Source organism: Onychostruthus taczanowskii, unplaced genomic scaffold (assembly GCF_017590055.1).
Source record: "Onychostruthus taczanowskii isolate IOZ18803 unplaced genomic scaffold, ASM1759005v1 scaffold25, whole genome shotgun sequence".
Taxonomy (NCBI): domain Eukaryota; kingdom Metazoa; phylum Chordata; class Aves; order Passeriformes; family Passeridae; genus Onychostruthus; species Onychostruthus taczanowskii.
The window spans coordinates 8,348,082-8,374,354 of NW_024499796.1; the positions used below are offsets into that span (position 1 = coordinate 8,348,082).

Sequence of the window (26,273 nt, forward strand, 5' to 3'; positions counted from 1 at the left end):
CGCGGCGCCCCGCGGGGGTCCCGCGGGCGGCGGCTGCGGGCGGCCCCCGAGGGTGGGGGGCCCGTCACAGCGGCTCCGGGGTGCCCCCCGAGCTGGGGGTACCCCCGTGTCCCTTCACGGAGCCTCTGTGGGTGCCCCCCGGGGTGGTGTCGCTTCGTGTCCCCTCACGGAGCCTCTCTGGGTGCGCACCGGGGTGGTGTCGCTTCATGTCCCCTCACGGAGCCTCTCTGGGTGCGCACCGGGTTGGTGTCCCTTCGTGTCCCCTCACGGAGCCACTGTGGGTGCCCCCCGGGGTGGTGTCGCTTCGTGTCCCCTCATGCAGCCTCTGGGTGCGCACCGGGGTGGGGTCGCTTCATGTCCCCTCACGGAGTCACTGTGGGTGCCCCCCGGGGTGGTGTCGCTTCGTGTCCCCTCACGGAGCCTCTGTGGGTGCCCCCCGGGTTGGTGTCGCTTCGTGTCCCCTCATGCAGCCTCTGGGTGCGCACCGGGTGGTGTCTCCTCACACACTCGCTGTAGGTACCCCCTGAGTTAGTGTCCCCTCATGTCCCCTCACACACCCGCTGTAGGTACCCCCTGAGTTAGTGTCCCCTCATGTCCCCTCACACACCCGCTGTAGGTACCCCCTGTGTGAGAGTCCTTTAATGTCCCCTCATGCAGCTCCTGTGGGTGTCCCCTCATTTTCCCTTCACAGGGTACCCCCCTCCTTCTGGGTGTGTGTCCCTTCATTTCCCCTCAGATCCTGTCTGGGTACTGACCCTGGGGGATGTCCCCTCATGTCCCCTCACACCCTCTGTGAACATCCCCTGGGTGAGTGTCCCCTCACATCCCCCCTCAGACAGCACCCAGGTGTCCCCTCACGGTCTCCGTGGGTCCCATGGGTAAGTGGTGGGACACAAAAATTCACCCCAATCCCGTCTAATTCATGCACAACCCCCAGTCCGAGTGTGGGATAATGAAGGCACCTGCCCCTTCCCTGAAAACTGTGGAAATAGGTTAATAGGAAAAACGTTGGGGTTTTATTTTTTAATGAAGCTGGGAGCTAAAGTGTGTTAATTGCGTTGCTTCAAGGTAATGAGGTATCCTAATTTCTGTCTTTTTGATCCTTAGCTGCTTATTACAAGGAAAAATGTTTTTATTTATATTTGCCCAAGCGAAGATGAAGAATTGTCTTCCCTGGTTGTCTGTTACCTTACTCTCAGTAAATAAATACAAGTTTTAAAGAGTTTAGAGTCATTAATCCTTTAAAATATTTAATACCACTGATTAATTTGAAACCAGAACTAGAGAATAATTGACAAGTGCAAGGTCAGGGAGGTTTCAGAGGGAAAATTGTGTCCCTGTACCTTGGCAGAGTCCAGTGCCACTGCAGCTGGGACTCACTGTGTTTGTGTGGAGCTTGGGCTTGAAGAGCCACCCAACTGCAGTAGTTTTTGGGAATTACTGTCACCCTCAATCCTACCAAATGATGCTGCAGGTGAAGCCTTTGACCCTCATGGGGCCATGTGGAGGTGGTGAACTCTTCGGGGTGTTAACTGGAGTTTTGTGGGTGGCTTTTTCCACTCTTCCACAAACCAAACCTTCGTTCTGTCTGTGGTTTCGACTGGAACGCAAAGAATAGTTCCTAATCTTCATCCTGCTTTTGTGCACTCCCCAAGATCTGTGTTTGCCAAGAGCTTTTATCCTGCAGTGAGGCTGGATGACTGATGTCTCGGGGTTATTGCTGTAGAGTGTGTTTCAGGAAGAAATAAGTTCCCTTTCCTTCTCTCTCAGCTGCCCCAAGTCCCTCAGCTGTGTGTGTTTAATGCCAAGGCAGATCTAGTAAAAGCTGTTTTGAGATATTGTGTGATCCTTTGCTCTCTGAGGAGGTTTGTGTCCCACCATCCCAGATGATGGTCCAGGTTTCTCCACATCCACCCATCCTGCACCATGTGGACACAGCCAGTGCTGCTTTCGTTGGAAAACTGAAAGCTGAGCTGCATGATCCTTAAAAAGGGCAGTTATGCCAAAGGAAACAACAAGCAGAGTATTTTGCTGAGTTCTCCACTCCCACTATGAAAGAATTCCTTGAAATTGTTCTTTCTCTCGTGCCACAAAGTTTTCTGCAGAAGTATTCAGGCAACCTCAGTGCAAAGGGGGTTGCACACACCAGTGCACTGAATACCATCACAGTGGGTCCTTGTGGGTCTGGGCAGTGCATCATTGTTTGGGAGCACATGCAAAAAGGGCTGGAAAGCACAGGAAGAGTTTCAGAAGTGAATTACCTGAACTGGATTATGATTTTGCCAGAAAATACTACAAACCACAAATGATGAGTGCTCTGCCTTATCCCCAGTGGCAGTAGTGACTGATTTACCTGTTCAAGTGATGTTGAGGAGTAATTCCTGTGATTATCTGGCACAGGAGTTCTAAGCGTTAATAATTTACAGTTTATGTCACCAGGATTATTACATGGAATTTCTAGAAGGCACACGCTTAATAAATGTTTTCCTTTTTTAATTTGTTTTAGGATGGAGGAGAGACCGGTCTGAAAATCTGTTCCATCGTGGACTTTGCTGTGGTCTGCTAGAATGTTCCTTATGGATGCTCCTCCTCTGGTAGCTCTTCAGACAAAATGGGAGTCCTTTGGGCCAGCGAGGAATTGTAGATACCCCGTTTGCTTCCCTGAATCCGACAGCAACGTCACCAGAACCTCGGTGAGCGCCAAAGTTCAGGTGATCATAAACAACCTGCAAAGCCAAGAGCCTGCCCTGGGTATGAACAATGAGTGTGGCTGTGTTAAACAGAAAAAACAGAAGGGAGGAAAAGGCACCGGTACCAGAGTCACAGGCAGCACCACGCTGCTGCGGAATCATCCTCAGTACACCCAGCGTGGGTGCCCTGAGGATTCCGATGGCAGCGCAGTGGAAGGGAATGTAGAGTTTGAGACTCTCCTGCTCGATTCTGACAGCGACGATTCTGTGGACCGAGGTATAGAGGAAGCCATCCAAGAGTACTTGAAAACAAAAAGCAAAAGTGCCCAGTCGTTGCCGAGGAATGCAGAGCGTTCTGAGAATGTGAGCAGAGACAAAAGGTTTAAGAGGGAGTTCTCCCAGAACAAAGTGGCGAGTAACCTCCTCCCTGTGCAATTCAAAGCTGAGATGCTCTCTGAAGAGTACCTGTCTGACCACCTGGGAATTGGGAAAAGGCTCCAGCCTGCTTCCCCTCAGAGCATCAGCAGCGATGACTCCTTTGAACAGAGCATACAAGCTGAAATAGTACAGTTCTTGAATGAGAAGAAGCAGCAAGAAATTAGTAAATGTATTACCGAGGAGGATAAAAAAGATTCCCGTGTGAGATCTGTCCTGAAATGCAACAAAGAAGCAACAAGCAGAACAAACTGTGGTGCTCTAAAGCAAGGTTGTGATGCGCTGCTCCTGAGACACCATCCCAAGCTGCAGAAATCCAGCGCCCAGTCCAAGTGTTTGCAGTCAAATTTCCAAGCAGAGCCCAGTGATTTGAGCCAGGTGAACCAAGCATATCTAGAAATGGCCACTGCCAGCCAGCCCTGGCTCGTGGAGCAGGATGAGGGAAGTGGAGCTCATTACTGGGAGCCAAGGGAAGCACTTGCCACGCAGAGCATGCACACATCTGACTCGAGCAGCGATGATGGCATCGAAGAAGCCATTCAGCTTTACCAGCTGGAGAAAATCAGGAAAGAGGCAGGTCATGCAGCAAACTGTGTCCCTTTGCAGAGGGAACCATTTGATCCAAAGGGTGTGGCAGACATTTCTGCCAGCCTGACAATTAGCTCCACAAAAAGTGCCTCACCAGAAATCCATAAAAACCATATAAGCAACAAGAGAAAAGAAGTTAATTCCAAGCCAACGGGATTACAAAGCACCAGCAATGACTTTAATAAGCTGTTTAAACCACTGAAAAAAGCCAGACATTTTGCACTTCCAGAAAACAAGATTACTGCTTGTGAGCTCACATTGCAGGCCTCTTGCAGAGCAGACACATCTGCAGAACTCATGTGTGCAGAAGCTATCCTGGATATTTCCAAAACAATCATGCCATCCCAAATGGGAAGTGACAACAAATCCCTCACTGCAGACTCCTTCTTTTCTCCCCAGCTTCTCTCGTCCTCCTGTTGTGAAAGTGACAGCAGCCTTGTGGACAGTGATGACAGCATAGAGCAAGAAATCAGAGCGTTTTTGGCTCTGAAAGCACAGTCAGAAAACCTTGGAACAAAATCTCCCAGCCTGTCACGCTCCATCCAGATGCCTTTGCCTTCTGATCCAAACAGCCTCACCGGGACCCTTGAGCCTGCTCTGCCCAAAACACTGAAATTATCCCTGAGTCGGAAAAGGAGGCTTAAAAGGGAAGGCAGAACAGCAAAACAAGGCGGGTCAAAACTACCTGAACAGCTGGAGACAGGACTTTTCCAGCCAGGTCACTATTCCAAATTCCCAGTGCTCCAAGAGGAGCGTGCCCTGAGCAGCCCCACAGAACTCCGGGATGCTCAGAGTAATAAAGACCCGAGGCAGCAGCAGCTGATGTCTCCCAAATTGTCTGGCTCTGATGGCAGCAGATGTGTGGCCATGGACTCTGTAAACCCTTTCCTGCAGGTTCAGAGCAGCACAAGAAAACCTGTGAAAAACCCAATCCAAACCCCAGAGAGGGAGGGATCAGGTGATGAGAGCAGCTCTCTGGACAGTGATGAGGACCTGGATAGTGCTATCAAGGACCTGTTACAGTCTAAAAGGAAGTTAAAGAAGAAATCCAAGGACCAGAAAGCTCAGTGCAAGAAGAAGGTCAGATTCAGTGAGACAGAAACTCAGCTGCTGGATGACTTCAGTAGCCTCCAACAAAACGAGTGGAAATGTAAAAATCCCTCCCTGCTAAAAAGCTGCCTCTCAAAACCTAGGAAAGCTTTGAGGGAGAATGCAGTCAGGAACCCTCCAGACAACATCAAACTTCCCAATGACAAGCCAGAAACCGTGAAAAACCTTGAGTCTAACTTACAGCTTAAAAAAAGCAATAAACCTAAACCAGTTTCAAACCAGCGGGGGGCTAAGAATAGGAAATGTGCTCTCCCAGCTGTGTCAGACGCCAGTGACAGCAGCTCAGTGGACAGCGATGACAGCATCGAGCAGGAAATCAGGAGGTTTTTGGCAGAAAAGGCTAAAGACTCTGCAAGTAATTCAGAGATGCAAAAAGGTGATGCAAGTCTGGACCTACTTAGAGCGACCAAACCAACTGCTAATAAAGGAAAAGCAAAGCAGCAGCCAGTGGAAAATGAGATTGACCTGGTGCTGGGTCAGAGTAAAAAGACTGAGTTGGCTCAGCAAACTGAGGAGGTGAAGAACTCTCAGAGAACAGAAGGGAAAAGTGCAATGTTAGCTGGCAGTGGAAAATGTTCCTCTGCAGAGAATGTTCCTACTACTGGTCAGTCAAAAGCTAAGCAAGGACTGGGGGGGGTCAAAGGTGGTGCTGCTGAGGAGTTACCTGGGAATGCAACAGGTAAAAGGAATGTCCGTAACACAGAGCCCCCAAAACCCAGCAGAAATGAAGGGTGCAAAGTGAGAAAAGTCATGAATGCAAAGCCCAGATCTAAAAGGAAGAGTACCTTCCAACTAAAAATCTCAAGTAAATTTATTGCAGGTCTGAAATACGCCCGGGACAGGAAGAAGTCGATGCTTTTGAACAAAAAGCAGAAAGCAGAGTGTGTGCTCAGCCAGAGCAGTGCCTTGGGAATGGAGGCAGCTTCCCAGCTCACACATGTACTTAACCCCTTGCCAAAAGGGGAAATTACACCAGCAATAAAAGAACCCAGTTCTTCTCAGAAACTCATTGTGGGAGGGACGAGTGCCCATGTAGCAGAAACCTGTGCAGGAGCTGAGTGTCTGCAAGAGGCAGCTGAGGGTTGCAGGAAGGCTGATGCTCCAGGGGGTCAGTCCCACTCCAGCCTTCCCTCACAGGAACGGAGTCTGGCAGCAGGAAAAGCTGATAAGGTTTGCAGAGGAACCTCCAGAGCTCCAGAGAACACCCAGATGTGGATCAAAGAAGGAGATACCCACCAAGGCAGCTGGGCTGACTCCACTGCAGATCCCCCACACCCTGAGAGCAGTGTGGGAAAAGCAGATAAAGTCAGCAGAGAGCCAGCTCAGCAGAGTGCTCAGGTGGACAGTAAGGGAGGGAACAACCAGCTGGACAAGAGGCCAGATCCAAGTTTAGCTTGCCCAAGGCAGGAATTCAATGTGACAGCAGCAGCAGCAGTGCATGATAGTGGAGGAGCCTGTGCAGATAGCAGTGTGCAGATGTGCATTAAGGAAGAAAAAGTTGACAGGCAGGGAGAAATTCAGGTATCCAGCCCCAAAATGGAAGGAAAAACACCTGTCCTGCAGAACAGGGAAGCTGCTAGTGAAGTGCACCAAGGGCAGGAATTTTTAACCAAAACCTGTGCAAAATTTACTGACCTACCTGCAGGGGACTGCCCAGGTTCCCTCTTGGAAAAAAAGATTTCAAATATGTAAGTACTCTTTTTTTTTTTTTTTTTTTTTTTTACACTAGCAGTCTTTTTATAAAATAACTGTGATTGTAATTACCTTGATAAAGCTTGAGAGAGGAAAGGAGAGGCAGTGGAAGATGCTGATACCTGTATATCATACACACACTAATGTGAAAATAATTCTATTTAACAGGGATATCACATATAGACATTCGTAGCTTTTGTAGAATTTTGTAAATTATTTAAAGTGCTCTAAGGAAATATTTTTTATAATGATTTCTAGGGCTTGCATTCCTACAGGATGCTGTAGTTACTGTAGATAAGATATTGGCTAATCACACTTTAAATTATGAGGCCTCTAATTGTCTCTCAAAGGGAAACCTGTTTGCGCACAGAATTTATTTGGGAGCCTGTTCAGAGATCCTAGGAAAGCACAGCCTTGGATAGCAATGCAGATGTGAGCCTGGCCACATCCCAGCTGCCTCAGGACAACCCTGTGGGGTGAGTTTTGCTGGAGCTCAGTTTTCCCACCCTGAGGACTGTGGGATGAGGTCCCTGAGCAGAACTCAGCTGTGGGTGTGGAGATCCAGCCTGGAAGATACAAATGCAAATTCAGGTAAATCAAGTGGATGGCTCTGTCTGCACCTCCTGTGCAAAGAGATCTCGGCAGCTGCTCGAAGTCCTTTCACATGCCCAGAACCTCCTGCTAGCAGATGATTCCAAGCACGCTTGCAGTCCAAGACAAGTGAAGGAGTGTGTCTATTCAGACATGATTTCCCTGGATTTCCCTGGATTTCTGTACCGTCGGGCCTGCAGGGCTCAAACAATTCCTGTTATTCTCAGCTCTCTCCTTTTGATGCCCTGCAGTTACCCAGAGATGGCTTTTGGTTTCCTGAATGAACTTTCTGGAACTGAGTGCCCTTAACTTTCCTTTTTCAGAAGCGATTTTTAAAATGTTACATTTCTGTGAACTTTTCACTGACAATTTTGGTGCAATAAAGCAAAGCTGGGTTTGCTGTGGGAAGTCACAACACAAATGGATTTTTTCAGCCACGGATATTTTCAGCACTGTTCTTTCTTCAGGCTCTTTCTCTGCCTCCGTTTCCAGCAGCCAGAATAAAGCAATTTTTTCACTACTATCTTTTTATTTGTACTGACTTTCAACGGGATTGAAGTAGCACATTCACATCACACACACAAGAAAGTGCCCCCACACTGGTTTCGCTGCAAATTCAAAAGGTGTAAATTGGAGCTGTTGGCTCTTTCATTTTCATTTTTGTGTTGTGAAGTCCTTGGAGGAGTTTGTTCTCACATCTTGTCCCTGTGAATTGATCTGATATTCTCTTTGTCTGCTCTTCTGCGGAACTTCTCAGCCAAACCACCACTTAGCATCACTTTGTTTCTCAGTCACTTCAGGAGTCTTCCTCCAGGCTGGCCTTAAACTTGCAAAACGGAGCAAAAGCAGCCAAGACTGGATCCAGAATCCCGTGGTGTCCCTGGTGTGATGCAGAACGTGGGCAAAATACGGTGTAGCATAGAGTAGTGACTGTGGCATGTAGAGAAATAAACATCCTTGGTGTGTTCATGCTGTCGTGCAGCTACGTTTGAAACATGTTCCTCGTGCTCACTTGGCATTTCTGACTGTCCAGCCACCTTTCTGTAGCCCTGGGGTTGGTTGGCCAGGTTGTTTAAAGGTCAGTGTGTTAACTCATCTCCATTTTGTGGTAGGATACCTTGGAAAAGTGGTTTTTCCTTAGCTCAGTGCCTGCACTGCCTCTTCACAGGTTTATCTTTTGCTCTGCCTTGATTCCGTTTGCAGGATTTGAGCCTTTTGTTTGGAATAGGTCAATAGGCTGGTATTTTAAACTAGAAGTTTTCCAAGTACCTTGCTTTAAAAGGATTAAACTGTATACTTAATTTTCCTAGAGATGTTGGAAGCACTCTGTACTGTTTGTATAAAAAGCTGAATGTTTCTTCTCAAAAGTTTTTTCAGTAAATCCACATTAAGACTTCAAAGGTGTCTCGTGCCCCTGTTGCTGTGTCTGTGTCCTCAGTACCTGATCCACCCCAGTTAAAATGCAATTCCAGTTACCTTGTGCTTTAAATAAAACCTTATTTCAAACAGCACTTTTTTTTATTTTAATTAAACTTGATTTGTATATAGGAACTGGTGTACATTGCTGAGTTTCTAATGTTTAATAAATGGGGTTCTGCCCATGGACCGTGCAACTGGAGTGTTCCTATGGTTTGTGTCATCATCTTGAGTGAGTAATAATTTCTGTGTTTTCTCTTCTTCCCTCCTGGCTGAGGATGTCATTAGTTCTTTGTAACAAAAAATGAAGGAGGAGAATTTACAAAATACAAAGGGGTGGCTTTTGGGAGGTGAGAATGGTGCAGAACAAGAGTTTTCTTTCCTGGTGTTTGTGGTCGAGGGGTGGAATCTTTGCTTGTGTAATTAAATGTCAAGGAGCATCTCTGGAATTGAACAGCCAGGCTCCAGTGGCAGCGTCCTCACCCTGGCCCAGTTCTCATCACTTGTTCAGAAAAGAGAAGTCTGGTGGTTTGCAGCAATAAGAAATCCCTCTTACACATCACTAAAGCTGAGCAATAAAACAGATTATCTTGAGCGGCAATAAATTCCCACACGTGGTACCAAGGCTGGGACTGCAGCACGAATCTCCCAAGGCTGAATCTTCATAAAAGCAGTTCCAAAAGCAGATTTTATTTCCTGTTCATAGTGCCCAGGGAGGGCACAGAGTGGGCCCAGACTGCACAGCCCTGCTACTCCAGTGCCAGCTCTGGGGAGTGTCCAGAAAACTCCTTTTTTCCATTACTCCCACCCTCCTGAGACACCAATTAATTATAATTATTGCAGTAGATACATGGAGCCATAAACCCAGCTCTTCTAAAGCTTATTAAGTTACCTTTTTTTAATGAGTGCTGGTTCATATTTTAAAAAAATGCACAACGCTAATTTTTCTTTCCAGTCAGAGCACAAAGCTTTTGTTAATTTAGATACTAAGTGCTTAAACCACTTGGTGTTTTTTATTATGGCTCTGGTGAGATCCTGGCTGCAAAATTACTGCTTCATTTTTTACCCCAGTGACTGGTTTTGGGTGCTTTGGGAACAATCTTCAAGGATCCTCAAGGGACAGCAAGGACTCCCTTAATATTTTTATTCCCAGTTCTTTGCTGCTATTTTAGGAACATGTGTTTTGACATGTAGCTGCTCTTTATACAAGGCAGGAAGATGCCTGCCCCCATTTCTTTTATTAATGTAGAAGCTTTTAAATTGTTCATCCCTTCAGTTGGTGATAGTTCAGCCTCACATAATTCTATCTGCAAATGTGAAAATCTTCCTTTCAAAAGATAGAGCAGAAAGAGATTGATTCAGGTAGAGACATTTTTAGGATGATATTTTGAATTTGTACAGGCATTTTCTTTTTAAAAAAGTGCATTTGGTCTAACCTCTGAACACTTAGATACACTGCATGCCAAAGTCTTCAAAGGAGCTGGTTTCAAGAATAAAATTAAAAGGGAAGAAATTGAGGCAAGAAAGACGACGTGGGTGTTTTCAGATGGAGTGGGAAAATATGTGACAGAATCCACTCTGTTAATATTTTTAAGAGGCAGCCTTATCCTTAAATTATGCCACCTGCAGAAAAATCTGTGGATAAAAATATATGTAACATTGTCACAACTATTTCTATTGATGCAGCACTTTGTTATTGTCTCATTTCAGGAGAAGAAAGGGAAGTTCTAAAGAAGCTCCAGGTATTGTCTAGAGTCTGATACGAGGATCACAGCAAATGGAAGAGGGTTGCTTATTTATTTTCAGATGTTAAAACTTTGAAATGTTAACTTTTCAGGCCCATTTCTGCTCAGTTTATTTACCTGTTCCAATTTTTTTTTTTTGGTGTGTTTGGAGCAGAGGGAGATCTACCCAGCTCTCACCACATGCCACAAACAGGGAATGTTTCTGACATGTGAAGAGCATCAATTGCAGTGGTGTTTGGACATGTTACACTAATTATTTATATTTTTAGCAAATATTTTGAATAATATTATGCTCATTTTATGTTCTGTTACATAAATGTAAGGTGGGACTGGTTTTCATCCATAAACAGGCGGAGTAGTTTCTCTTAAAAATTCATTTTTAAGCAAAAAATGTTCAGGTGTTTTTTCAGTGCAGTCACTGTCCAACTGATGCAGTTTCTTTGCCTGTACCTACAGTTGTTCCAATAAAACTTAAAAAAAATAATTATTTTGATTACTTGTCATTATTTGAATAATTTCTTAAAACTTTGTAGTTTGGAGAGAGAAGAAACATGAACTTTCCACAAGAAATCCAAAGAGTTAATGAATACCTCTGGAAAACCTGCAGATTGATTATTTATTAAATAGTAGAGAAGCAGTTGAGATCTTAATTTTTAATGATAAGTAGTACATAAGGCAAGAGTGTAAAGGATCATTAGTGACAGAGAAGGGGATAAGGGGATAAAAACAGAATTTATGTTGCCCTAGTATTTATATGCCGTTGACAAATTAGGTAAAACGCTTCACATGAGCTACCTAACTGACATTTAACCACATTAAATCCTCACTATATTACTCCTAAAAACATTCCCTCTGCAATCCAGCGGGTCCGTTTAGGATCGAGGCAGACAAAAGCTGGCTACAGCGGCTGGTCCCTGCAGTGCGAGGGGCCGCTGGGGTTGTAGCTGGGGTGGAAGTCCAGGTGCTCGTAGGCGGTGATGAAGGTGTCGGGGCCGGTGCAGTGGCTCTTCTCCAGCGACGTGTTCAGGCTCTCGTTCCGGCACATGCCAAACCTGCCCAGATGATCCGAAAACTTGTGCGGGAGGGTGTGGAAGGAGCTCTGCGGGGGCGACAAAGGGTACTGTTATGAATAAAAAGATACCTATTTTTGTTTAAGGTTACAGAGAAAAAAAAAACGGTGGGACCAGTTGCTGTTAAATTAGCTTAATTGTTAAAGAGTTCTTTAATTGCCCGTCAATGGTAGGTGATTTAGCCAGTGTCCTCCCTGGTGCTTGCCCCGGAGCTACACCTGGACACGCAGCCCAGGAGAACAGGAGTGGCCTGGGACCACGTATGCAGATGAGAAATGCACCGCTCCAAAATTTTCCCGTTTTCTTGGAAAACCCCTAAAAACAACGAGCCAACACAGAATTAGGGGACCCTAGGTGATGTCTAAGGATGGGCGTGAAGTCCAGTGCCTGCTTGGATCCTTTTTGCTTCACACCCTGACCTCAAAGGATGTTCACTAAGGAGGGGACCCAGGAAGTGTTGGACTGAAAAGCAGGAATCTGCGGATCTCCCGTGAGGACGCAGTCCCCAGCTCTGCCTGCAGACCAGCGGACAGAGCTGCATCATTCTCCTCCTCCGTGCCACTCTTGGGGACAGCGGCGGCGTGGGCGCGACCCGTCGATTTCTCCCCACCTGAGCTGAATCTCTTTAATAAAGGCATTAAAAAGGAGAAAGATCTCCTGCCCAATTTATGTCAGGTACGGTGAGGAGAGGGGCGGGGCTAGGGATGTTTTAAACGCCGGCATCGAAAACACCTGCGTGCAGCGGCACGGACGCGGCTTTGGGCAGTGTCCCCGTCCGCCCGGGGTGCTCGTACCGGCAGCTCGTGCACCGTGGGGGCCCTGCTGCCGTAGGTCTGGTTGACGGTCCGGAAGCGGGGGTGAGCCGGCGGCTGCCTGCGGGGGGAGAGCACAGCTAGAGCGGGCAGCGGGCAGCGGGGCCGCGCCCGGGCCGCCGCTCACCCGTAGCCGCGGTACAAGGTGAGCTCCTCGAAGCGCCGGGGCACGCCCGGGCTGGGCTGCGCCATGGCGGAGCCACCGCGCCGGGCCGGGCCGCGGGGACCGAGCGTTACCCGGCGACCGAACGCGGAGGGCGGGGAGCGACCGCAACCGCCCCGAGGGCGCGCCCGCCCCGCCCCGCCTCGCCCGCAGGAAGCGGAAAGCGCCGCTGACCTTCCCCCCTCTCCTCCTCCTCCTCCTTCTCCTCCTCCTCGTCCGGCTCCGTGCCCTGCGGCGGGCTCGGAGCATGGCGCTGCCGCGGCTCCTGCGGGCAGGTGAGCGGCGGGGCCCGGCCCGGTGCTGCCCGGAGCGCCCCGGCCAGCCCCGTGTGACCCTCGGTGTTTCTGTCCCGCAGCAGCCCCGCGGCTCTACAGCACCGTCCCGGTCCTGGCCCCGGTCCCGGCAGGCAGCCGGCCCCGCGGTGAGTGCTGCCGGGCACCCCTGGCACCCCGGCCCCTGAGCGATGCCACCGCAGCAGCCGGGCACGGGGCATCCTCTGTGCAGCCCCGGCTCGTCCTCCCAAACACGGTGAGTATTTGTTTCCCCTCTCTCAGCTGACGATGACAAGCTGCTGACAGAGCCTCTCAACCACCCCGACTTCTTCAGCGTGAAGGAGCTCTTCACCTTGAAAGATCTCTTTGATGCTCGGGTGCACCTGGGCCACAAAAAGGGATGTCGGCACAGGTGAGTGATGCTTTTTGTGACCCAGTGCTTGTTGACATCGGGAATGCTTTGCCAGACCACATCTGCTGGGTTGGTCTGAGCCTGGAGTAGGGATCCCCCCAATGGGGGCTCTGGGAGGGTGTGGCAGTGGGACAGACACTGGGTACACAGCCAGGAGCAGGAGCGTGGGGTGGTTCCTGTGGGTCCCACATCCAGAAACGCCCGATGCCTGCCCACCCCATCCCCGTGTCCCCCCCCGTGCCACCCTCCCGCTGTCCCCGCAGGTTCATGGAGCCCTACATCTTCGGCTGCCGCCTGGATCAGGACATCATCGACCTGGATCAGACCATGCAGCACCTGCAGCTGGCCCTCAACTTCACGGCGCACGTCGCCTACCGCGGGGGCATCATCCTGTTCGTCAGCCGCCGGCGCCAGTTCTGCCACCTGGTCGAGAGCACGGCGCGGGCGTGCGGGGAGTACGCGCACACCCGCTACTGGCAGGGCGGGCTCCTCACCAACGCCCACATCCAGTTCGGCCCCGGCGTCCGCCTGCCCGACCTCCTCGTCTTCCTCAGCACCCTCAACAACGTCTTCGAGCCGCACGTGGCCATCCGCGACGCGGCCAAGATGAACATCCCCACGGTTGGGGTGGTGGACACGAACTGCAACCCGTGTTTGATCACCTACCCCATCCCCGGCAATGACGACAGCCCCGCGGCCGTGGAGCTCTACTGCAGGCTCTTCAGGATGGCCATCGTCCGCGCCAAGGACAAGAGGCGGCACAGCGAGGCCGTCGAGGAGCTGCGGAGCAAAGCCGAGGGCAAGTAGAGCCCCAGGGGAGGGCTCGGTGCCTCTGCTCCGGCTGCACGGGCTGGCTCTGCGTCCAGCACCGGCTCTTGGCACGGCTGGCTGGCTGGGAAGGGACCCCCAGTCCTGTGCACGGTGATCCCACAGAGGTCGCAGCCACAGAGGGTCTCTGGCTGCCAAAAAAAGTACAGAGCAATGCAAGGGAAAATGGAGCCAGGCTCCTGTCCTTGAGTTTGTCACTGTTGCAGGGAGGTGGAGCTGTCCTGTGGCTTTGCTGGGCTCATGATCTCACCTGAAACCACTTGTATCTTTTGTCTGTTCTTAGCAAATAAAGGGATTTATCTCTGAGTTCATTTTTGTGTTTTTCCCTAGTGGAATGGGATGGGGAGTCTGGCCAGGGCAGTCAAGGCAGTGGGAGGGAAGGGATGTCCCCAAGCTGGGGATATATCAGCGTGGCTGATGCAGGGTGAGAGGGTCCCCGGGGGGGGTCAGAGAGTCCCCACTTTGTCCTGGGACACACTGGGAGCACAACCTTTGCCACCACGGGCGGTGGGGGACTCCAGGAGCAGCTGACAAAAGGAATATCCATCCCACAGTAGCCTTGTGTCTCCATGGAAGGCCCTGGAGCAGTCCTGGACAGGGCTCCGTGTCCCAATCCCGTGTCCCAATCCCGTGTCCCAATCCCGTGTCCCAGTCCCGTGTCCCCTCCCGTGTCCCAATCCCTTGTCCCAATCCCGTGTTCCATCCCATGTCCCCGGCCGCGGTTCCACCCTCGCCCTCTCCCGGCTCTGAGTCCTCCCGCCCGGTAGGGGACGCTCGCAGGCGGAAGAGCGAGCGCGCACGCGCGCCCGTTCCCGCACTATATAAGGGGGAGGTAAGGCGGCCATCGTTCTTTTTGCGGGCGCGGAGCAGCGGGAGCGGAGGTTCCGTGGTGCCTGTGAGGGACCGGGATCGGAACCGGGACCGGAACCGGGACCGGCCTCGGCCTCTCCCGGCGGGGCCAGCGAGACGCCCTGCGTCCCTCAGGCGCAGGAAGCCGGTGCAGGTGGAGGCGGTTCCACCGCTGCGCCTTCCCCCGCCATGTTGTGGCGCGGCTCCCTCAGGGCCGGTGCCGCTTCCCGCCGGCCCCGGCGCTGAGCGGCTGCGGCGGGAGGACGCGAGCGAGGTGAGGCTGGGCAGCGGCCCTTCCCCCGGGGCCAGGCCCGGCCCCGAGCGGCCCCGGGGCTCCGGGAGCTGCCACGTGCGCTGCAAAGCCCGCAGGTCGTGGAATATTCGGCGCTGGAAGCCAAATCAATCAATCAATCTATCTATCTATCTATCTATTTATCTATCTCTATCAAATATGTAATTAATATATTAATATGATATTAATAATATGTCCCTATATTGTGAACCGAATTTATTTTAAGGGGTATTTTTTATATCTATCTATATATATATATATATTATCTGTAATATAAAGCATACACAGTTGTGTGCATTTTAATAAACCCCACTGAAGAAGGGAAGAAAAATTGGGGCTTCTGGGAAAATATTTTCAAATATTTCAGTAGCTAACATGACTTCAGTAGATGTCCTTGTAACTGTTGTAATTCTCTGGTTCTCAGTTCAGTGGCATGTTTTAAAAAAATAGTGCTTAGGCAATTATTAACAGCATTTTTCTTTCTTCAGCCTGGCAGTGGACAAAACAATGAAGTGACCGGGATGGTGTGGCTTCAGGAATGAAGGATGATCCTGCAGGAAAGGGCTGCCCAAGCAAGCTTCAGCCACCTTGCTCAGTGTAAGTGCAGTGTTACCTGTGGTGTGCAGCAAATACCTTGGCAGCACTGCTTTCAATTAGGTGATTAAATATTTTAAATGTAACAGAATCAGGGGATGGTTTGGATTGGAAGGGACTCCTTCCACACTCCCAGGCTGCTCAGAGCTGCATCCAGCCTGGCCTTGAACATTCCAGGGATGGACATCCACCCGTAATTACATTTTTTCGGTCTTTTGAGGTTATTTGTTCCCCCCAGGCTGCCACTGGCGTTGCAGAGATGGCTGCTGTGGCATCTTTTGTGTCAAAGAGTGGCAAGAGAGACCCAGGCTATGTTCTACGCTCGTGTGTTCTGCACCCCGTGAGCACTCAGAGTGATTGATGGCCTGACATCCTTAATTACCCTGAATGAGACGGGGAAAACCAGCTCTGAGCTGGAATGGGAGATCTGCCTGATCCAGGATGGGAGCTTCTGTTCTCTGCAGCTGCACGTGGCTCTCTGATCCTGTGGGTGCCACTTGTGTTGCAGAGGAATAAGTGGAAGTGATCTGTGAAACCACGTGGCAACGCTGGGAGTTCATCCCATCCTAAAATAAAAACATTCCTTTGCTGTTAACTTACTCCTTTTACATCCCTGCAGTGTAACCAGGCTTTGGGCTGTGTCTAAAGGCTCTCCATGTGTTTGTCCCTTTTCCAGAGGCAGCCCTGAGCCCAGGCACACCAGAGGAGCCCAGCCCAGGTGAGCTGCAGTGCTGCGAGCTGCCAGCTCGTGTTGCAGGTGAGCTGCAGTGCTGGGAGCTGCCAGCTCGTGTTGCAGGTGAGCTGCAGTGCTGGCAGTCCTGCCCCAGCTCGTGTTGCAGGTGAGCTGCAGTGCTGGCAGCCCTGCCCCAGCTCGTGTTGCAGGCGTGGCTGCAGTGCTGCAAGCTGCCAGCTCGTGTTGCAGGTGAGCTGCAGTGCTGGCAGCCCTGCCCCAGCTCGTGTTGCAGGCGTGGCTGCAGTGCTGGCAGCCCTGCCCCAGCTCGTGTTGCAGGTGAGCTGCAGTGCTGGCAGCCCTGCCCCAGCTCGTGTTGCAGGCGAGCTGCAGTGCTGGGATCTAGCAGCCCTGCCCCAGCTCGTGTTGCAGGCGTGGCTGCAGTGCTGGCAGCCCTGCCCCAGCTCGTGTTGCAGGCGTGGCTGCAGTGCTGGCAGCCCTGCCCCAGCTCGTGTTGCAGGTGAGCTGCAGTGCTGGGATCTGGCAGCCCTGCCCCACTCGTGTTGCAGGGGTGGCTGCAGTGCTGGCAGCCCTGCCCCAGCTCGTGTTGCAGGCGTGGCTGCAGTGCCACCTCTGTGTCATTCGGTGGCAGACAGCAACAGGCGATGTCTTCCCTGGTGCTCTGAGCCCTGTGAGCTCTCAGGATTGCTCAACAACCTGACACTTGCTGTTCTTTTCCTGCTCTCTTGCCTTCAGGGGGAATGGTGGAGGATGGACACTGTCCTTCAGTCCTTCCATCCATCCATCCATCAGGGACACCTTTTGCCGTGCCAGGTTGCTCCAAGCCCTGTGCACAGGTGTCCCCATATCCAGTGGTGCTGTGTGTCACTGTCCCTTCTTGAGGGACGCCAGAAACAGCGAGAGCAGCTCTGGGCATGCAGAGATTGTGACCCTGAGCTCTGCAGTGAGTAACTGGCACTGCTGAATGGGAAACCTCATTAAATGGCCAAAGGGGCCTCAGTGGTGCAAAGTGAGCCCTGTGATTGGCAAAAGCCACTGGCTTTGGAAAAGAGTGTTAATAAGGTTGTGGTTATGTATGAGGATGTGGCTCTTTTATTGAAATTCCTTGACTTCTTTTAACCTGCAATCTGTTTGGGGTTTTTCATCAGGCTTTCCTCACTCCAGGGGTCCTGAGTGGGCACTGAGTGCTAATGAGTGTCTTTAGAACTTCCCTGTGTGAGGCACAGCAGAACCATGAACGTTTTCCTGATGGCATTTACTGGAACTGCCCTTCCCCAGGCAGCACTGCTGGGCCATGGATATTGCTTTGCTGAAGGAAAAGCTGCCTCTCAGCTGTGGAAAATGTGAATGTTTCACGTGAAGTGGTTTAGAGAGAAGTTAAAAACTCTGCACATAGCTCAGCCCTTCATCATCAAGGACTGGTTTATGTCATGGCTCTAAAGGCTGGAATAAGCCCAGATTTTTTTTCCCCTGCACTATTAATAGCTTGGCTCTGCACCAGGGTTGGCAAACTCACCTTGGATTTTTAAGGAGTGATGGAATAACCCAGAGCAGGCTCCAGCTATCCTGCTCTTAAATTATCCCTTTCCTAAACTCCCCCAGCCAGATCTTTTTCCAAAACCTTTCTGATGTCATGCCAAAGAACTTCTCCTAAATTTGTGCCATGTCCTTCTGGACTGTAGGAAATCCCTGTCTAAAAGTTTCCTTGTGAACTCTGCTAACAGAACCTTAAAATGTGATTTCATTTTATATTTCATCTTTATTTCCTCTGGGATGTGAAAAATGTTGGGACAATCCCAAGACAATGAGGGCAGCAGAGTCTGGAACACAAGGGTTAATTAGCTCATTAGTATTCACCTTATTGCTCCCTTTTCCTGCCTGTTTTTCAACTTTTCTGACATCCTGGGCCTTATTTTTTTATTTGCAGATTATGCCTTGAGCTGCAGAATGTCTGACAAACTTGAGAGCTGGTTGGCAGCATCCACGTCTGATGGCTTGGAGATTCCTCAAACTCGATCATCTGTGTTTTCTCTACATGGTTAAGAAGGATTTAAATAAAAAAAAAATAAAAACCTAAATAAAGATGCCACCTACAAGACTGAAAGGATTACGCTGTGTGTTTGTAGCACCCCAAGTAATGCTATTTTTTAACCATTCTAGGATGTAAGACTTCGTGGATATGAGAATTTAGGATTGTTTTAAAGCAATTTAAGGTTTTACCTCCATCCCCTTGGGCACAAAGGGGATCCAGTGAGATCATGTGTCAGTCTTGGAGTGTCCTGGCTTTTTTTCCATCTCCTGTGGGGAATCTGGAGGAATTTGAGTGTAAAACAGCTTTGCCTTCACTCATTTCTCCTGTATCTGGTTTGTAAACTGCACTCTGCTTTTTATTAGTGATGAGCAGAATTCCTGGGAGTGTCCAGGGCCACGGGGGCGTGCATTAATGGAGCAATTGTTGACTTAATTTCAATTAAACTGTCAGGGCCTGGTCTCAGCTACATAAACATTTAGATGTTTATGTTCTGATGTTGTGGAAACTGTTTTCCTCCACTTCTCCAGGTGTTTTAATGCTGCTTTGAGAGAACAGCAGGGATTTAGTGGGAGTAAACAACGGAGGAAAGGATGAAAAATGGTTTTTCTGCCACCCTGAGGAGGGGATTTTGGCAGGGGCTTGGATTCCTTTGGTGCTGATGGCAGGAGATGGATTTGGCAGGGGAGCTGTTGCCATGGGGATGCAGGACAAGGGATGAGGAGCCTGGAGCCTCCCTGCTGAATTCCAGTGAATTCCAGCCCTGCCTTTCCCTCCCTGCAGCTGAACCCGGGACCTTGGCAGAGCCCATACCCAATCCAGGCCGAGGAACCCTTCAAACAATCCTGCACACGGGACCTTGGCAGAGCCATACCCAATCCAGGCCGAGGAACCCTTCAAACAATCCCTGGGAGTGCTCACCTTTTCCATGGATAAATCACATTTCACAGGCCCCTCCTCAGCAGGGAGCGAGCTCTGGTGGCTCTGCTGGACACGGGGCACTCCTGACACCAAAAAGTGCCCAGTGAGAGGTGATGAGGATCCTAAAGAGCCAACAGAAGGAAAATCCTGATCTTTCTCCCCAAAGGGCTCCTAAATTTGCAGCCCTGGTGCCGCAGGGTCAGGTGTATTTTTATTTTCTGATTGCACATCAGCTGCACGCTCATTTCCCTAAGGAATTGTTGGCAGGAGAAGCAGCACGTGCTCCAGCAGCAGGAATATGGCTGTGCTGGGAACAGAGCAACCTTGGGGGAGTTTACCCAGCTCTTCCTCCCTGCCCAGAGCTGGAAGATTGCTATAATTGAGCATTTCAAGGAAACAGCCATAGTTGGAGCTCTGGGAGCACAGACACAGCCCAAAAAAAAAAAAAAATGTCTGGAGACCTGCTAAAAGCTTTGCCTGGAAATTCATTTTAATAATGAGAGAAGCACTGGATTATTCTGGTATTAACCTTCAACCTCTGCAGGGCAAGCCCAGCTTAGTTTTTGGAGAATTAAACGGAGGGGTTGGCTTATCCCTGCTCTGAGTGTGGTGGGCAGTGACACCCGAGCACAGGAAGGGGTCAGTTCGTGTTTAGCCCTTTGCCTTTAAGCCATCCTTGGCCTCGGCCGCTTCCAGAGCGGACACGTGAGGGAATGGCTTGTGCTGCCAATTCCAGACTGGGGCAGGAGCAGCTGGGGGGAGCCTCTCACAATTCACGGCATCACCGGCAGGGTCAGGCACTTAAAAACGGAACCAGAGAACCGCCACGATTCTCCACGGTGCAACAGACAGCTGATCTGCTTCCTGTGTGACAGCTGGAGCTGACGGCAGATGACTCAGACACTTAAGGAGAGACTTTTGAAAGGGGAAATCTACCTTTTCCTCCTTTTTAGATCACAAACAAGCTGGTACTTAACAGGCTGCTGTTTGGCTATTGATGGACGGGTGTGATTCACGTAAAAGCTGTTTATTTACATCAGAGCCGTTCCTCAAAAGGAGATGTGACAAGTACAGCATGAATGATTCATTCCCATCGCTTTGCTCTGCTTTCCTGCTCATCAAGGAACAGTTTGATGCATCCAGCTGGGCTCTGCTTCCTTGTCCCTTTCCCTGTCTTCTTCCTCCCCCAAAGCCTGCTCAGCCCAGCTCCGTGTCCCAGCTCCGCTCCTGCCGAGCCATCCCTGATCCTGCTGGGTGGTGCAAGACATGATGCTTGGTTTTCCATGAAGGAGAAGGGGCTGCAGCTCTGCCGAACTCCCTGTGCAGGGTGTGTTTTTCCTGGGGGGGGGAGAGGATGGAGAAACAGGCCTTCAGCCCTTGGACCTCACTCCAAGCTCACAGATTGGAAACTCCAGGGCCGCGCTTCCCCCGTTAGGAATATTTGGTGTTGGAAATCTTCTTCCAGAGCAAGGTCTTGAGGTTGTTGAGCACGAGGGAGTGGTGCACTTCCATCTGGCTGGCCAGGCCACTGAGGGTCATGCAAGTTCGCAGCTGTTTCTGCAGCTCTTCCTTCAGCTCCAGGGGAGCTCCGTAGAGCAGATAGTCCTGCAGCAGCCCGCACACCTTGGCCAGGTTGGGCTGCACCACGTCACTCTTGCACTGCTTCAGGAGCTTGTCGCACGTGGCCGTGCAGTCCCGCCCGTAGGTGCAGTCCCCGTTCTGCTCACAGTGCCGGCCCTTGAGGAAGCCTCTGATTGTCATCTCCGTCGCCACCTTGCGCAGGTTGACCATTTTGAAGTCGTACTTGTCGTTGTAGCCCACGTTCCTGAGGCTGCTCTCGCAGATGTAGAAGTTCCCGTAGGTCCCGTGGAAGATTTCCTCCACGAACTCCAGGAGGCCGATGGCGATCTTGGCACGCCGGGGCCAAGCCGGCGCGAACCACTGGTGGATGAGCTGGTGGGCGAGGGAAGGCAGCAGGGACTGCAGGAAAGGGGGGACATCCACCCCGTAGAGGGAGGTGTGGGGGATCTTCTCGGTGACATAAAGGTCTCCGCAGTGCCCCAGCAGCTTGGCCGTGTGCTCCTTCTCGTGCAAGGAGAACATGAGGAGGAACTCGTTGAGCTGAAGCAGCGCCCAGATGGATTTGGCCTCTGCCAGGGACACCTTCCCGTCACGGTTCACGTCTGCCATGGCGATGATCCGGCTCACCAAGGCAGGAAGAGATGGCTGATCCCCCAGCTTGGACTGCAAACAGCACAAGAAGTGGCATCAGACACTCACAGCTCTCCGTGTTTGGGTGTCACATCACAAAACCGAACTGGGGGCACAAAGAACTGAGCTGGGAAGAGGAAGAAATGGTGACCCTCTAGAAAATCCAGTGCCACACCATGTGTGGGCAGATCCAGCTCCAGCAGAATTCTGCCAGCCTCAGAGCTGTTCTAAAGCATCCTGCCAGAGCTGCTACCCCACCACTGCTGCAGAAGCCCCAACAGGGGTAACTACCAGGGCCACCAAATCAGCTCTGCCTAGCAGAGATGCCACCCACAGCCATGGCACAGCCACCTCCAGGGACGCTGCTACTAAAATCTCACAGATAAGAACTCATTTCCTCCACTAATTAGTGCATGACACTGGCACCCAGCAGTGGGTGGGGGGCATGGGCAGGAGGAGCTCTCGTTCAAAGGGAAGGAAAAGCCCAGTTGGCGTTTCTGACTCACAGGAGCCATCCCAGGGCTGTGGGATCCCACAGGGCCCTGCACTGACCTTCAGGAAGTTGAGGAGCATTTCCTTGAACTCATCCATGGAGGTTCCCCGGGTGGGTTTGTCGAAGAGCACCACGTCCCTCCTGGGCACAGAGTCCGGGCGGCTGTCGGCCCTCAGGGCTTCCCCGATGCCACATTTGATGATCACCTCCCTGTCCCTCCAGAGCCCTCTGTAAACCTGGAGCACAGGGACAGCAGTGGAGGGAGCTGGGCTCTGGTTTGGCATGGGCAGAGGGGGAGTTGTGCAGGGTTTGGTGCTGGTGCCCAGCCCTGGCATGGGTGGGGGGCACAGACCTACCTGCTGGCTGGGGGAGGACGAGAGGCAGTGCTGGAACAGGAGGCTGCGCTCCTCACACAGGTCCTTGCACGTGGAGCCAGAAATGATCCCTTTCTTGTACTGGTCACACTGGGGAGGGCAAGCACAGAGAGGAGCTCAGCAGGGACAGATTTTTGGTGTGGTGGGGCTGGGCTGGCAGGGACCCCTGTGCTGCTGAAGGGACCTCAGGGATTTGTTCCTGGGTGCTGTTGCTGCAAATCCAGGGGCTTGAGAGAAATTCCTGGCTGGGGGAGAGGGCAGTGTGGAGTTGGGTGAGGATGTACAGGCTCAGGCTGCTCAGCAGACCAACAGTCCCTGCTGTGGAGCAGGCTGGCCCCAGTCTAGAGGGTGGCAGGGACAGGGACAAACAGTGGCTCTGATCCACAGACTGGAGCTGGAGACATCCCTGGGCAGGAGAGCCTGCAGCTCTGCAGCTCCTCACAAGGGCACGGCAGCCTCAAGGCTGGAAGCTGGAGCTGCAGACATTCACTGCATCTTTTCCCTTTTTTCTTCTGCTGTGGAGACAGTGGCTCTGATCCATGGCCAGACTGGAGCTGGAGACATCCCTGGGCAGGAGAGCCTGCAGCTCCTCACAAGGGCACGGCAGCCTCAAGGCTGGAAGCTGGAGCTGCAGACATTCACTGCATCTTTTCCCTTTTTTCTTCTGCTGTGGATGGGAATTAACCCTTGGACCTGCTCACAGGGGGCACGGCCAGACACAGTGCCTGGAAGCCCCAGCTCCGAGCAGGAATTAGCGCCCGAGACCCCGCGGTCGGAGTCAGGCAGAAAATCAAATTAAACGATCGTCGCTGTTGTTATGGCAATTCCTGCCTCCCTTCTCTGCTGAAGGATTGATCAACGAGGCTTGTTCTGACACAGCCCAGCTCCCCCTCCTCGCCTGGGCTGGGCTGAGACCTGCTCCCACACCAGGGGCACACACAGCACTCCTGAGGACATCCCATGGGGAACATGGAACATGCACCACACTGCAAACCCCAAACAGAGCAAGGCACCACACTGAGCTCTGCTGCTTTAGGGCTCCTCAGCAGTCACAGACAGGTACCATGGACTGAGTGCTCCCCTTTTCCTCCTGCTCTGCAGAGTCCAGAGAGGACTGGTGCGATGCTGTCCCTGCCCACAGATCCTGCTGCCTGCCCTGACGTTCCAGCTTCATCTGCACAGCCATGGATCTGCCCACGTCTGCCCTGGCCGCTTCCCTCTGACACCTCATGGAATTGGTTCACTGTCACCCTGGCAGGGTAAGGTCACCCCTCCTGCTCTGAGCTCCGTGCCATGTCAGGGACAGCACCAGGGCAGCAGCTGCCAGGAGGGCTCCTCCTCCCAGCTCTGGGGCTCCCACAGCCAGCCCAGCAGCCCAAAGAGGAGCCACGGGGCCGTGCTGCCACTCACGATGATCATCCGGCAGACGTGGCCGCGGCACAGCTCGGAGTAGGACGAGTAGTGCATGTAGGCCACCCAGCTGCCCACGAAGATGCCCAGCCACACCACCAGCAGGTACTTCACCTTGATGCCCGGGAGGCGGCCCTGCAAGGGAAAGGAAATGCTGTTGAAACCCTTTCTGAAGGGCAGGGCTTTGCCCAGGGCAGCGGCAGCTGGCCAAGGACGGCTTCTGCCACATAAACCGACCTGAGCGCTGGGGAAACCTTCAGCATTTTTTATATATATTCATCAGTCTCTTATGCAACTCCTGCTGCAAGTAGGTCACTTAAAATTCCCTAAAAGCAGGGGGATTACCAGGCTGGGCTGAGAGGAGCTGGATGCTGTGCATCCCCTGGAGCCGTGGCCACATCCTTCCGCTCTCCTGCCCTGTGCAAGCCTGGGGTATCCCAGTGGGGCTGCAGGAGCTCTGCTGCTGTTTGGGGGGATCCCTCTCAGGAGAACCCCCCCTTTACAAAGCCCCACGGGCAGGGGAAGCTCCCAACAGCAATTCCACGTGGGAGTGGGTGAGTAGCAAACCTGGGAGCTCACAGGTGATGCTCTGTACAAACAACTCGGAGGTTCTCAGCAGGATTTTGGGTTTTTGGCTTTGTTTCCTCGCCCCTAACCTGGCACAGCAGCACTGCTGCCATCTGGCCTCCTGCAAGAGAGGCTGCTCACCTGGCTCGTGTAACGGAGCAGATCCCAGCAGTTCCAAAGGGCAGGGAATGAATCCTTGCTCTAAACAAACCCTTCCACCCCTTTTCTACAGGTAATTCTACAGAACCCTCAGCCTTTGACCTCCTCCAAACCCTCCTCCCTCCTCACGACCTGCTGCTGGGATAGGGCTGGATCTGAGTGGGTACAGCACCTTTGAAACCTGCCAGGGATCCTCGCTTAGTCTTGTAGCCCAAAACCGCTCCCCAACTCCAAAATGCTCCTCACCCCCTTTCTAGAGCTGTCAGGGCTGTGGGAGCCACAGGAATGGGCAGTGAGGGTGAGAGCAGGCAGGTCTGCCTCGAGATCGTGACATTTCTCCCATTAATTGGAAACCCTAAAGTGTGAAGAGGGTCAGGGTGCCCAGCTTGCCTGTGAAGCAATGGCAACGCTAATTAACGTGAAATTAAATTAAAGAGAAACCAAGCACAGCCAGGACTTGGCAAAGACAAAGTGTAGGTGGCTGCTCCTGTGAGCTGAGAAACAGCTCATGGCCCTGAAGTCAGACACTCTGAGAGCCTGAGATCCCCCCTAGCACAGGAGCCCCCCAAAACTGTCCAGGGTGGGTGTGTGAGGCCCCCTGCCCTCAGCAAAGGGGCTTTTCCAGGGACTTCCCACTAGAGATGTCTTGGAGAACCCTGGAATAGCCAAAATGCCACTTTTTACTTATTCTGACTTAGAATCCATCATGTTCCTGGGGCAGAAGGGGAGCCAGGACTGCTGCCTGAGCATGGCATGGGAAGCTTCGGCTTTCCCTAAACAGTGGAAAGAAAGGTGGGAGTGGGGGATGCATTTTAATGAGAGGTTCCCCTGAGATATGCTTGGATTTTGGATTTTGAGGGTTCCTCCAGCGCCTCAGTCTCAAGGCACAGGGGTTTCTCTCCCCATTGCCTTCCCTGCACTGAAGAGTGTTACCCTGTGAGAGTTGCTGTTTAGTTTTAGAGTGACTCTGGAGGATATGAAAGTGACTTTGGGCTGGGGCTGACTTCAAAGGCAAAATGGATGCAGCATCAACAAAATCCTGCTCCATGCCTGTGGCTCCCCTGGGAACACGGGGGTTGTTTCACAGCACTCCCAGCTCTGCACCCACCTCCTGCCAGCACCCCCTGCCCACCGGGTATCCCCTCCCGTGTCCCCCTCCCTCTGCTCCAGGATCTTTGCCACAGTCAGGCTTTCTCATCCCACGGCTGCAGAGAAAACCCCCATTCCAGCATCCCTGACATCCCTGGCTCTAGCATCCCTGGAGATCTGAGGGAGGTGCCCGGCCCCTCGGAAGCTAAGAGATGAGAAGAGGAGGGAAAATACAGAAAGAAAGAGAAGGAAGGAGCCATCCCTGCCCTGCTGCATCGGCGACTTCACCCAGCGCTGCCTCCTGGGCTGCCCCGGTGCTCCCAGGCTCCGGCACAGCGGAGCGCGGCGCGGGTTATGCAACCTCTGCGGCCGCGGCTGCTGCTCCAGACCCCCGGTGCCGCTCCAGACCCCCGCCGTGCCTGTGCCCGGCCCCCAGCTCCTTGCACCGGCGTCGGGGGAACCGAGGCGGAGCGTCCCTTTGTGCACGGCCGGTGCCAGGATGCGGAGACGGGCATCCCCGAGCCCGCATCCCCCATCCCAGCGCATCCCCCCGGCCCGGCGCATCCCCCAGCCCGCATCCTCCATCCCGGCGCATCCTCCCTCTGCCGGTACCTGCAGGCCCTTGGAGAAGGGGCAGAACAGCACCAGATGCACCAGCCGCCGGATCCTCCGCATGCTGCGGGCGCCCCGCGGCCGCGGGCCTCAGGCTCCGGGGGGCATGGCCGGGGCGGCCGCGGCCCCCGCACCGCCGCCGGGGCCCGGGGGGGCCG

At 52.3% G+C, this 26,273-nt stretch overlaps 4 protein-coding genes, 1 long non-coding RNA gene and 2 other non-coding genes across 11 annotated transcripts; 5 read left to right on the top strand and 2 right to left on the bottom strand.

Annotated features, from left to right (window-relative positions):
• Positions 1-2,528: 2,528 nt before the first annotated feature.
• Positions 2,529-8,719, top strand: PPP1R26 (protein phosphatase 1 regulatory subunit 26). The gene has a single exon (XM_041406414.1). It carries the CDS (start codon positions 2,568-2,570, stop codon positions 6,513-6,515), a length of 3,948 nt encoding a protein of 1,315 aa, XP_041262348.1. The 5' UTR covers positions 2,529-2,567; the 3' UTR covers positions 6,516-8,719.
• Positions 8,720-10,869: 2,150 nt separating this feature from the next.
• On the bottom strand, positions 10,870-12,464 carry CUNH9orf116 (chromosome unknown C9orf116 homolog). Its single transcript, XM_041406418.1, has 3 exons — positions 12,277-12,464; positions 12,132-12,210; positions 10,870-11,366 (listed from the first exon to the last, which is right to left on the bottom strand). Exons 1-3 carry the CDS (start codon positions 12,339-12,341, stop codon positions 11,166-11,168), a joined length of 345 nt encoding a protein of 114 aa, XP_041262352.1. The 5' UTR covers positions 12,342-12,464; the 3' UTR covers positions 10,870-11,165.
• A 6-nt stretch (positions 12,465-12,470) lies between these two features.
• MRPS2 (mitochondrial ribosomal protein S2) lies at positions 12,471-14,130 on the top strand. 3 transcript variants are annotated; one of them, XM_041406415.1, is made up of 4 exons: positions 12,471-12,587; positions 12,668-12,733; positions 12,867-12,996; positions 13,260-14,130. In XM_041406415.1, the coding sequence occupies exons 1-4, from the start codon at positions 12,560-12,562 to the stop codon at positions 13,801-13,803; spliced, it is 768 nt and encodes a 255-aa protein (XP_041262349.1). In that variant the 5' UTR covers positions 12,471-12,559; the 3' UTR covers positions 13,804-14,130. The 3 variants fall into 3 exon arrangements, with proteins under 3 accessions (XP_041262349.1, XP_041262350.1, XP_041262351.1); XM_041406416.1 differs by having other exon boundaries at positions 12,505-12,587; positions 12,671-12,733; XM_041406417.1 differs by having other exon boundaries at positions 12,507-12,587; positions 12,668-12,840; positions 12,919-12,996.
• Positions 14,131-14,729: 599 nt separating this feature from the next.
• On the top strand, positions 14,730-18,348 carry LOC121336862. Of its 3 annotated transcripts, none has more exons than XR_005952828.1 (4): positions 14,730-14,947; positions 15,454-15,562; positions 16,236-16,355; positions 18,178-18,348. It is a non-coding gene; the product is annotated as an uncharacterized LOC121336862 (long non-coding RNA). The 3 variants fall into 3 exon arrangements; XR_005952826.1 differs by having other exon boundaries at positions 16,236-16,316; XR_005952827.1 differs by having other exon boundaries at positions 16,236-16,277.
• LOC121337160 lies at positions 15,798-15,932 on the top strand. The gene has a single exon (XR_005952856.1). It is a non-coding gene; the product is annotated as a small nucleolar RNA SNORA17 (small nucleolar RNA).
• LOC121337159 lies at positions 16,821-16,954 on the top strand. The gene has a single exon (XR_005952855.1). It is a non-coding gene; the product is annotated as a small nucleolar RNA SNORA17 (small nucleolar RNA).
• Positions 18,349-19,665: 1,317 nt separating the features above from the next.
• Positions 19,666-26,267, bottom strand: DIPK1B (divergent protein kinase domain 1B). Its single transcript, XM_041406973.1, has 5 exons — positions 26,116-26,267; positions 23,689-23,823; positions 22,261-22,368; positions 21,964-22,140; positions 19,666-21,444 (listed from the first exon to the last, which is right to left on the bottom strand). Exons 1-5 carry the CDS (start codon positions 26,176-26,178, stop codon positions 20,632-20,634), a joined length of 1,296 nt encoding a protein of 431 aa, XP_041262907.1. The 5' UTR covers positions 26,179-26,267; the 3' UTR covers positions 19,666-20,631.
• Between the last annotated feature and the right edge of the window lie 6 nt (positions 26,268-26,273).